Below are 12,608 nucleotides of genomic sequence, written 5' to 3' on the forward strand. Positions count from 1 at the left end.
ATGGAGGACTCCATGGAATTCATCCTCCAGGATCAAGGCTCCAGGATGGTCCATGGCAGTAAGGACAACCCCATCCAGACAGCCTCCACTGGGGCTTTGCTCGCTGGCCTCTACGGGATATGGACTATGTTTGCCCTTCCTGGCTTCCGCAAAGTACCAAGAAGACTCAAGGCATATCTCATTCACATGAATGTGCTCAGGCCCCTATAACTGTACAGTGAAATCAATAAAAAGTAATAGGCTTAACAATGCTTTGCTGCTTGTCTTGGAGTGCTCTATGTGTGCTTCATGATGCCTTCAAAAGAAGAAAGGGGCTTATGTGGTAAGTAAAATATTTGTAGAACACACATTTGGTAAGTCAAATACACTGAGTGAACAAAACATTAGGAACACCTTCCTAATATTTCGTTTTACCCCCTTTTGCCCTCAGAACAGCCTCAATTCGTCGGGGCATGGACTCTACAAGGTGTCGAAATCGTTCCACAGGGATGCTGGCCCATGTTGACTCCAGTGCTTCCCACAGTTGTGTCAAGATGGTTGGATGTCCTTTGGGTGGTGGACCATTCTTAATACACACAGGAAACTGTTGAGCGTGAAAAACCCAGCATCGTTGCAGTTCTTGACACACTCAAACCAGTGCGCCTGGCACCTATTACCATACCCCATTCAAAGGCACTTAAATATTTTGTCTTACCCATTCACCCTCTGAATGGCACACATACACAATCCATGTCTCAATTGTCTCAAGGCTTACATATCCTTCTTTAACCTGTCTCCTCTCCTTCATCTACACTGCTTGAAGTGGATTTAACAGGTGACATCAACAAGGGATCATAGCTTTCACCTGGATTCACCTGGTCAGTCTATGTCATAGAAAGAGCAGGTGTTCCTAATGTTTTCCGCACTCAGTGTATATAAATCATCAACGAGGGGCTATGCGTTCTATGGAAATAATGAATGATGGAAAGGTGTGTTCCACAACCAGTGGCCACCCGTCATTCAGGGCAGGTGAGGCAGAGCCCCACCTGTTTTGAGCCCCACATTTTTTGCAAAAAAATACAAAGAATAGATACAGTACCAGTCAAAAGTTTGGACACATCTACTCATTCAAGAGTTTTGAGTAGGTGTGTCCATACTTTTGACTGGTAGTGTCCCCATGAGTGTTCTGTCACTCATGGGGACACTACCTCACTGCCAAATCTAAGGGTAGAGCTCGAAAATTCAAGCCCCTTGGGTGCTGCCATAGAGTTACATTAGAAGTGCCCATCCAAGAATGCTCAAGGTCATTGGCCACAGATAAAATGACATCAAATCACGTTATATCTACAGTAGCTTTGATTGGACTGATCATGTCAACATCATACTTTCAAAATCTTGGCTAGCAGTCATCATGAATCAAGTCGACAATCTACTGGCAAATCCTTTTTAATCCTTGTCATATGAAGATAAATTATGAAGAGAAATTATAGATAAAACGTATCGGTGCTCATCGGCCATTGGACATAAACATTACACAACAAGTTGGAAAATCGCAAATTGAACAATGAGTGGTTTGGAAGGAATCAGTGGCTAACTGCAAGCATTGCAAAGCAATCACTAGCCTGCCATTCAGTGGAGTGGGTGTGTGGTCCCAACTCTCGGTTTAAGGGTCTCTTTTCCAAGCTTAAAATGATAAACATTCAACATTGGCCACGCTGTCAATCCAGCATGACTTCTGCCGCGCTCAAAACAACTGTTAACTCAGAACTGGGAAATCTGACTTCAGTGAGTTCAAGACAACTGGGAACTTAGGAAAAAACAAGCTCCGACTGGGAAATAAGTTTTGAACGGTCATTCAACTCGGAATTGTAAGTCGGGAACTCGGGCCTCTTTCTAGAGATTCGACCTGAAGATCGCTGACGTCATCATGATTCGACCTTGTTTTTTTCCCCAGTTGTCTTGAAAGCACCATAAATCCAGAGAATGCCAGACTTTGATGACAAAGTTTGATAACAAAATTTGCCCACGAAGGACCGCCGCGCCACCTTCCTGTTCAAGTGAGCACAGCACAACAAGGTGAGTCCAGAAATGTGTTGTATGCTGCTGCATAAATGATGTAAAATGCCAGGGAGATATGTATACTGTAGCTAAGAAAGTAATACTAAGTGTATGTTGTGTAGTAAGCTGTTAGTAGCCCATGTGCCTCACCCTAATAATTTGGTCTATTTTCCCCTCTTAATTTCGCCTACTGTTCTGACTTGGTGGTGCACATGTAGCCTATAACCTGTTTTAGAGAAATGTAATCATTGAATATTGTAAGGGCTTTCATTGTTCACTGCTTATATGCCCCCTTTATTTATCCTATGGTTCTGACCTGGTGTACAGGGAGAACACTGTAAGAACGGCCCATGTTCTGAATTATGTCGCTGTACATTTCAAAAGTGCTGAACAAATAGTTATATTGACTACGTCCATCTTTAGCTCGCTCACTAATGTCTTAATCGAAATTACGGATTGCCTCTTATCCGCTTGTCGTCCCCTTATGCCATAGTTTGTACATCTCAATTGTCAGTAGAAACCACATTTGTTTAAGCAAGTCAGCCATATAAGCTATGGTTTTTTTTTATGCAGTAAATGAGGCTGAATTAACTTTCGCTGCCAGACAAGGCTCCGCTGATAGCCAGGTGTAGCAGTGGTAAGGATTCACTCCATGGTGCTGAAAAGAAAGCTCTGCTGTTGGGACAGCTTAATGTATGCCCTAACAGTTTGTGGGCATCGTTTGTCACCGTTATAGTGCAATTAATGTATTGTTTAGTGTTGTATTGTGTAGTGGCTTTGCTGGCATGTATCCCCACATTTTTTTGTTTTGTTTGCCCCACCAATATTTACATGCTAAAATCGCCACTGTCCACAGCGCGCTAGCGGAGTGGAACAAACCTTCCACGGAGTTGCATTATTTTTCAGAGAACACATAGAGCCCCAAGTTGATTATCCCTTTTATACCATGGCTATAATTCAACACATTTGCCACTAGAAATGTGTTCATTTGCAAGTAAAAATGTGTTCAACATCCACTGAAGTAGCTAGCAAGTTTAGATAGCTACAGTAACCAAACAAACAAACTTGCTAGTTTAGCTAACCAAACCATAAGTCCTAGCTTGCTATTATAAAAATCGAATTTAGCAATGCCAATAATGTTTTCAATTCGACTTTTGCTTTAAAAAGCAGCTCAAACATAGAACATGTAAGAATGAATTAAAGCCATTGAATTCTACCGTTCTGATATACCATGCATTATGTTTACTTGGTCTTGGGCCTAACAACACCCGCACCAATATATCCTCCAAACACCGGCTTCTGGGGCATTATCACTTAAATAATGCACGCTCTAGAATGCCCTTCAAGAAAATCAGAAACTAGTATTCAACAATACCATGGTATATACACTACCGGTCAAAAGTTTTAGAACACCTACTCATTCTTTATTTTTACTATTGTCTACATTGTAGAATAATAGTGATGACATCAAAACTATGAAATAACATATATGGAATCATGTAGTAACCAAAATAGTGTTAAACAAATCAAATTATATTTTACATTTGAGATTCTTCAAAGTAGCCACCCTTTGCCTTGATGACAGCTTTGCACACTCTTGGCATTCTCTCAACCAGTCTCATGAGGGATGCTTTTCCAACAGTCTTGAAGGAGTTCCCACATATACTGAGCACTTGTTGGTGTGGTAGGCAGCAGGCGAGGTGAGTAGTCATGCTGTACTTCGCTCCGCAGGTAATATGACACATTACATTACAATGGAACGATTTGATTAGTGTAATGTTGGCTAGCTACATAGTTGTATTTGTATCAAAGATAAAGGTGTAGTATAGAGTAACTATCGAGGTTAGCTAGCCAGCTATATTCGTTCGCAGCGACGCCGTTTTTTCAAACAAAGTCAACACCGCAGCCATTGCTAGATAGCCAACACTACCAGCACTGTAGCAACTAAATACAATATCCTTTTAGCCAGCTACATTCGTTCGCAGCGACGCCGTTTTTCAAACAAAGTCATCACCGCAGCCATTGCTAGCTAGCCAACGCTACCAGCTGGCAGTACTATAGCAACTAAATACAATATAATTTTAGCCAGCTACATTCGTTCGCAGCGACGCCGTTTCTCAAACAAAGTCAACACAGCAGCCATTGCTAGCTAGCCAACGCTAGCAGTACTGTAGCAGCTAAATACATTATCTTTGTGCTAGCTAGCCAACGTTTAATTATTGCTGCGTTATGAAAGGAACTAGACACGGACACGAATTATCTGTTTAGCGTGTTAACACACTATTGGTAGTTTGTTGTAACCAAGTATTGGTGCTAAACCGTGTGTTATTGGATGCTAGCATGCTAGTTAGCTATGGCGTCATAGTTAGCTAGCTGAATAAAGTAAGTTGAGTCTATTCCTTGAAACATTGAACCGCTGTAGCTTACAACAATTCTAATTTCTAAAGTGGAAGTTGGGAGAGTTTTATTCGGGTGTTTCAGTGAAACAATTATAGTTTCTGAGGTGGAAGTTGGGAGAGTTATATTTGGGAGTTGTGGTAAGGGAGGCCCCGCTCTCTCCTTTCCCAGATGTTTAGTTCATTTCATTCCGATCTCCTCTGCATTATTGTAGCCATTTGCTACAGCCTGTCAACTATGCCTCTGCCTATCCCTGTTCTCTCCTCTCCGCACAGGCTACACAAACGCCTCACACCGCGTGGCTGCTGCCTCTCTAACCTGGTGGTCCCTGCACGCACCACACACCTGGAGTTCCAGGTCTCAGGCAGCCTCTGGAACTGCCGTTCTGCTGCCAACAAGGCTGACTTCATCCCAGTCTATGCTACCCTCCAGTCCCTCGACTTCCTGGCGCTGACGGAAACATGGATTACCACTGAAAACACTGCTACTCCTACTGCTCTCTCCTCGTCTGACCATGTGTTCTCGCATACCCCGAGAGCATCTGGTCAGAGGGGTGGTGGCACAGGAATCCTCATCTCTCCCAAGTGGACATTCTCCATTTTTCCCCTAACCCATCTGTCTATCTCCTCGTTTGAATTCCATGCTGTCACAGTCACTAGCCCATTTAAGCTTAATATCCTTGTCATCTATCGCCCTCCAGGTTCCCTTGGAGAGTTCATCAATGAGCTTGACGCCTTGATAAGTTCCTTTCCTGAGGATGGCTCACCCCTCACAGTTTTGGGGGATTTCAACCTCCCTACGTCTACATTTGACTCATTTCTCTCTGCCTCCTTCTTTCCACTCCTCTCCTCTTTTGACCTCACCCTCTCACCGTCCCCCCCTACTCACAAGGCAGGCAATACGCTTGACCTCATCTTTACTAGATGCTGCTCTTCTACTAATCTCACTGCAACTCCCCTGCATGTCTCCGACCACTACTTTGTATCCTTTTCTCTCTCGCTCTACTCCAACACTACTCACTCTGCCCCTACACAGATGGTAATGTGCCGCCGCAACCTTCGCTCTCTCTCTCCCACTACTCTCTCCTCTTCCATCCTATCATCTCTTCCCTCTGCTCAATCCTTCTCCCTCCAATCTCCTGATTCTGCCTCCTCAACCCTCCTCTCCTCCCTTTCTGCATCCTTTGACTCTCTGTGTCCCCTATCCTCCCGGCCGGCTCGGTCCTCCCCTCCAGCTCCGTGGCTTGATGACTCATTGCGAGCTCACAGAACAGAGCTCCGGGCAGCTGAGCGGAAATGGAAGAAAACTAGACTCCCTGTGGACCTGGCATCTTTTCACTCCCTCCTCTCTACATTTTCTTCATCTGTTTCTGCTGCTAAGGCCACTTTCTACCACTCTAAATTCCAAGCATCTGCCTCTAACCCTAGGAAGCTCTTTGCCACATTCTCCTCCCTGCTGAAACCTCCCCCCCCACCCCCTCCTCCCTCTCTGTGGATGACTTCGTCAACCACTTTGAAAAGAAGGTTGACGACATCCGATCCTCATTTGTTAAGTCTAATGACACTGCTGGTCCTGCTCACACTGCCCTACCCTATGCTTTGACTTCTTTCTCCCCTCTCTCTCCAGACAAAATATTGCGACTTGTGACTACAGGCCGCCCAACAACCTGCCTGCTTGACCCTATCCCCTCCTCTCTTCTCCAGACCATCTCCGGTGACCTTCTCCCCTACCTCACCTCGCTGATCAACTCATCCTTGACCGCTGGCTATGTCCCTTCCGTCTTCAAGAGAGCGAGAGTTGCACCCCTTCTCAAAAAACCAACACTTGATCCCTCTGATGTCAACGACTACAGACCAGTATCCCTTCTTTCTTTTCTTTCCAAAACTATTGAGCGTGCCGTCTTTAGCCAACTCTCTTGTTATCTCTCTCAGAATGACCTTCTTGATCCAAACCAGTCAGGTTTCAGGACTGGTCATTCAACTGAGACTGCTCTTCTCTGTGTCACGGAGGCTCTCCGCACTGCTAAAGCTAACTCTCTCTCCTCTGCTCTTGTCCTTCTAGACCTGTCTGCTGCCTTTGATACTGTGAACCATCAGATCCTCCTCTCCACCCTCTCCGAGCTGGGCATCTCCGGCGCGGCTCACTCTTGGATTGCGTCCTACCTGACCGGTCGCTCCTACCAAGTGGCGTGGCGAGAAGCTGTCTCCGCTCCACGTGCTCTCACCACTGGTGTCCCCCAGGGCTCAGTTCTAGGCCCTCTCCTATTCTCGCTATACACCAAGTCACTTGGCTCTGTCATATCCTCACATGGCCTCTCCTATCATTGCTACGCTGACGACACACAACTAATCTTCTCCTTTCCACCTTCTGATAACCAGGTGGCGAATCGCATCTCTGCATGTCTGGCAGACATATCAGTATGGATGACGGATCACCACCTCAAGCTGAACCTTGGCAAGACGGAGCTGCTCTTCCTCCCGGGGAAGGACTGCCCGTTCCATGATCTCGCCATCACGGTTGACAACTCCGTTGTGTCCTCCTCCCAGAGTGTGAAGAGCCTTGGCGTGACCCTGGACAACACCCTGTCGTTCTCCGCTAACATCAAGGCGGTGACCCGATCCTGCAGGTTCATGCTCTACAACATTCGGAGAGTACGACCCTGCCTTACACAGGAAGCGGCACAGGTCCTAATCCAGGCACTTGTCATCTCCCGTCTGGATTACTGCAACTCGCTGTTGGCTGGGCTCCTTGCCTGTGCCATTAAACCCCTACAACTCATCCAGAATGCCGCAGCCCGTCTGGTGTTCAACCTTCCCAAGTTCTCTCACGTCACCCCGCTCCTCCGCACACTCCACTGGCTTCCAGTTGAAGCTCGCATCTGTTACAAGTCCATGGTGCTTGCCTATGGAGCTGTGAGGGGAACGGCACCTCCGTACCTTCAGGCTCTGATCAGTCCCTACACCCAAACGAGGGCATTGCGTTCATCCACCTCTGGCCTGCTGGCTCCCCTTCCTCTGCGGAAGCATAGTTCCCGCTCAGCCCAGTCAAAACTGTTCGCTGCTCTTGCACCCCAATGGTGGAACAAGCTCCCTCACGACGCCAGGACAGCGGAGTCACTCACCACCTTCCGGAGACATCTGAAACCCCACCTCTTTAAGGAATACCTGGGATAGGATAAACTAATCCTTCTACCCCCCCCCCCCCTAAAAAATAAATAATAATAATAATAATAATAATAATTGTAAAGTGGTTATCCCACTGGCTATAGGGTGAATGCACCAATTTGTAAGTCGCTCTGGATAAGAGCGTCTGCTAAATGACGTAAATGTAAATGTAAATGTTGTTTACTGCTTTTCCTTCACTCTGTGGTCCACCTCATCCCAAATCATCTAAATTGGGTTGAGGTCGGGGGATTGTGGAGGCCAGGTGATCTGATGCAGCACTCCATCACTCACCTTGGTCAAATAGCCCTTACACAGCCTGGAGGTGTGTTTTGGGTCATTGTCCTGTTGAAAAACAAATGATAGTCCCACTAAGCGCAAACCAGATGGGACGGCGTATTGCTGCAGAATGCTGTGGTAGCCATACTGGTTAAGTGTGCCTTCAATTCTAAATAAATCACTGACAGTGTCACCATCAAAGCACCCCCACACCATCACACCTCCTCCTCCATGCTTCACAGTGGGAACCACACATGTGGAGATCATCCATTCACCTACTCTGCGTCTCACAAAGACACGGCGGTTGGAACCACAAATCTCAAATTTGGACTCATCAGACCTGTCTAATGTCCATTGCTCGTGTTTCTTGGACCAAGCAAGTCTCTTCTTCTTATTGGTGTCCTTCAGTAGTGGTTTCTTTGCAGCAATTCGACCATGAAGGTCTGATTCACACAGTCTCCTCTGAACAGTTGATGTTGAGATATGTCTGTTACTTGAACTCTGTGAAGCATTTATTTGGCCTGCAATCGGAGGTGCAGTTAACTCTAATGAACTTATCCTCTGCAGCAGAGGTAACTCTGGGTCTTCCTTTCCTGTGGAGGTCCTCATGAGAGCCAGTTTCATCATAGCGCTTGATGGGTTTTGCGACTGCACTTGAAGAAACGTTCAAAGTACTTGAAATGTTCCGTATTGACTGACCTTCATGTCTTAAAGTAATGATGGACTGTCGTTTCTCTTTGCTTATTTGAGCTGTTCTTTCCATAATATGGACTTGGTCTTTTACCAAATAGGACTATCTCAAATCTAAAATATATTTTGATTTGTTTAACACTTTTTTGGTTACTACATGATTCCATGTGTTATTTCATGGTTTTGATGTCTTCACTATTATTCTACAATGTAGAAAATAGTAAAAAATGAAGAAAAACCCTTGAATTAACTTTTGACTGGTACTGTATTACCCCATGATCCATTGTTTTTGCTTAATGGATCCTGTGCTACTCTCTTTACCATCAGTTAATCATCATCAGACAAGAGCACTTCATGGTCAGGAGCAGATTATCAAGAATTGGGGTAATAGAAACCAAGGGATTTGGGGGGTTCAGGGCTATAAAGAATGGAAGATAGATCGGATTGCTAAATGTTTACAACTCTGGCATGAAAGTCTTGTCTGTGCTTATGCTGGGTCAGTGATGTCTCCATCTTGTATGTGCAAGGACCTTTTCAAGGCTTTTTCCACCTCTGCAGCTGAATTGTTGGCAATAGGAAGTCTCCATTCAATCCCCTACAACTGTAAAAGCTCAAGGGATAAGTATTTCCTACCTAGAACCAATTAAAAAGTTATATACAACTCATTGGGGGAAATATTAGTCTCCCACACACCCAGTTTCCTAGACTGAGGGCCAGTCAGTTTGTGCTATCCTGCCAACTGCTTGTCAAGTTTGGCTTGACAATGAGCAATTTAGTTGGCAAGAGCAGATTCTGGGACCAGGCTACCCATCTCCCATATTATGGCCAATTTTGTATCCTCTGTTATAGCAATCCTTTTTCACACTCATTGACTGGCATTATTATTCACATACAGGTGCCTTACCTGCCCTCGAGTAAAGCTCAGACCGTAAACGCCATGAAGCTGCTGGAGGGACGCAGAGGCCAACTGGCTGATCTGGGGTCAGGAGACGGGAGACTGGTGAGTTGGCTCTGGTGAAATAAACCACCCAGCTATAAACAATAGAGAATGTGTCCTAAATTGCACCCTGTCTCCTATATAGTGTACTACTTTTGACCATATTGGGCATAGGATGCCATTTGGGACACAAACCAAGTCTGTCACTTACGTTTCTTTCTGTTGTAGCAAGGGATCTTGTGTGGTGGTGACAACTGGCAACAGAAAAATTATAGTCAAGTGAGTCACTCACTTTTCTGCTACAGGTAGTTGTATGACTCAACTTCACTGTACCTTCTTGTTTTAGGTGTTTGCTGCTACCTCTGTTGACCTCCAGTGCACTGGATTTGAGATCAACTCCATGTTGCTGGTGTATGCTAGAGGGAAAGCACGCTGGACAGGAGTGCCAACAAGCCAGGCAAACTTAGTCAACAAGGACTTCTGGAAGGTACAGTATAGCTCTCTAACATGAGAATGTTTAATAGACACATACTCTTTACTAAATTATTTCTCTCTCTTTCATTTGACAGATTGATTTGTCAAACTACAACAACGTCACTGTATTTCTGGCCCCTGGAGTGGTAGGTGTTCCAGCCACACAAGACCTCCACACTGCAAGAACAATTCCTGCTCTCTGCAGCGGATGTTCTATTGTTATAATAGAGTCTTGAATCAGATTAAAAAATAATTAGGTGTGCTGGATCATTTGGTTAGAGAGTGTTGATCTGATTGGTTGATGACTAAAACTAGTCTCTCTGATTGGTCCTCAGATGGAGGTGCTGGGTGAGAAGCTGCTGAGGGAGCTTCCTGACGATGCATGTGTCATCGCCTGCCGCTTCCCCTTCCCTCATTGGCCCCACCGAGCCTCGCAGGGCGACAGCCTCGACCAGGTCCAGGCCTATGACATCAGCACTGTGCGATCAGCCCTGGGTTAGTCGACATGCGTGACCCTATGACATCATACTGTGACATTATCGCTGGCTTGATTCAATCCTAATGTCATTCACTGGTTCACACCAAACCCAATATAGGGTCATTAACACCCCGATCAAACCACAAACCCAATATTGCCAACTGCCTCTTGTACACATTTCATTTGTTGATCTATTGAACAATCAGTGGCGGCCCGTCATTCAGGGCAGGTGGGGCAGAACCCCACCTGTTTAGATAAAAAAATATGTTATTTTGGCATTAATACGTGTCACATATCAGTTTGCAAACAATGTAAAAAATTATAATCATTAAGTTAATAAATTCGCATACAAACTTGGTCTCTTTTTTGCTTTCTTGAGTAAGGCAGCTCCAAAATGCAGGTGTTTCAGCCTAGCTCAGTGCTTTCTGTGGTGGTGGGGCAGCCAGCGGAAAATACGGAGAGTAGGGGTTGGCAATGTTCTCTAGTTATAGTTATATTGACTATGTCCGTCCTAGCTCGCTCATTAATGTCTTAATCAAAATTACGGATTGCCTCTTATCCGCTTGTCGTCCCCTTATGCCATAGTTTGTACATCTCAATTGTCAGTAGAAACCACATTTGTTTAAGCAAGTCAGCCATATAAGCTATGTTTTTTTTAAAGGCAGTAAAAGAGGCTGAATGAACTGTTTCGCTGCCAGACAAGGCTCCGCTGATAGCCAGGTGTAACAGTGGTAAGGTGTTGGGACTCTGCTGTTGGGACAGATTTATGTAGGTCCTAACAGTTTGTAGGCACTGTTTGTCACCGTTATAGTGCAATTAATGTATTGTTTAGTGTTGTGTTGTGTTGTGTAGTGGCTTTGCTGGCATGCATCTAAAAAAAATGTTGGGGAGTTTGCCCCACCAAGATTGAAATGCTAAAATCGCCACTGTGAACAATATATGAAGGGTGAGGTGCGTTCCTCAAATGTAGAGGAAACGTATTATAAACATGTCCTTACACTTTGATTAAACCAGGTGCCAGATACTGTATGTCCTCATAGGACATATGCAGAGCATTGGAAAGAATGTTGTAAATAAGTCTTACCCACTGTGATGTGAAAGTAAGGTTGCAAACTGTTGAAACAGGTTGAAACTGTGAAATAAATGAATTCAATTTTATTTTCTGGATGTTGTTGACAGCATTTCCTAGTTATTTTCACTTCGACTGAGTTCATACAGGAGGATACTATGGAAAATGCTTGAAGAGTTATCCAAGCTGATCACTGTACTGACTATAGTGCACAGTCATATAGAAGTCAGAGTATGACATAGAGAGCCCAGCATTTGGCTGACTTCATATCATCCCCACTCTAACTAAAAAGGCACGTTAATTGTATTGTGTTTCCACGTGCCAAGCAGGCAGGAGAGAGCAGAGAAACAGTAGTAGGCCAGTGAGGGAAGCATGGGTACATGGGTACTCTGTGGTGTGTAGATTAACTTTAGTTCTGTGGGTTTTATGATCACATTGACCCAGGGTGTCATTTGGGACTCACAAACCTTTCCACCCCCTGTGACTGCTTCTGTCTCCTGACTAACGTGGGACGTGCAAAGCCCACATCCCCTCCCCATCCAAAGAACAGGAGTTGGCTAAAGCATCCAAGCAAGGACTATGGTAATCTGCTCTGACATTCTGTCAGATCCTAATACTCTTTCAACCTGGAGGTCTGTAAAACCACCAGATGGTGCTAGAGATTCAAATTAAGATCAGAGTGGGAGAGAGCCATAGATGAATTCATTTGAAAAATATATATATTTACATTTTACGGTTTTAGATCCATAGTTGTATTCACAACTTAGTAGCATTTCTATAAGCTGTAGCAATGCATATGATTTTATAATACATGTATTACTGTATGTACTTTACAAAGCACATGATTTAATAATTCGTTTTTATTACTGATTCACCCAAATATCACATTAGTTGTTATCAATATTTTGCTTGTCCCCCCCCCCCAAAAAAAACAGCTGTGTAATGCTAGAGCAAAAAAACAAAACGTGCACCCAAGGGGGGGCACAGGACGGAGTTTGGGAAACTCTTCCATAGAACATTCTCCAGCGTGACGTCGGAGAGCCAGGGCCGGTGCTTCCATATAAACCCAAACACACAGCCTCTCCG

The 12,608-nt window shown here is 44.7% G+C and overlaps 1 protein-coding gene across 1 annotated transcript; it reads left to right on the plus strand.

The window, feature by feature from the left end:
* Positions 1-10,475, plus strand: LOC311141112 (ATP synthase subunit C lysine N-methyltransferase-like; the record flags this gene model as incomplete). Its single annotated transcript, XM_084176376.1, has 5 exons — positions 1-171; positions 9,460-9,564; positions 9,848-9,988; positions 10,071-10,121; positions 10,311-10,475. 5 exons carry the CDS (start codon positions 1-3, stop codon positions 10,473-10,475), a joined length of 633 nt encoding a protein of 210 aa, XP_084032502.1.
* Between the last annotated feature and the right edge of the window lie 2,133 nt (positions 10,476-12,608).

The sequence above is a fragment of the Coregonus lavaretus genome (assembly GCF_964263955.1).
Source record: "Coregonus lavaretus genome assembly, chromosome: 14".
Lineage (NCBI taxonomy): Eukaryota > Metazoa > Chordata > Actinopteri > Salmoniformes > Salmonidae > Coregonus > Coregonus lavaretus.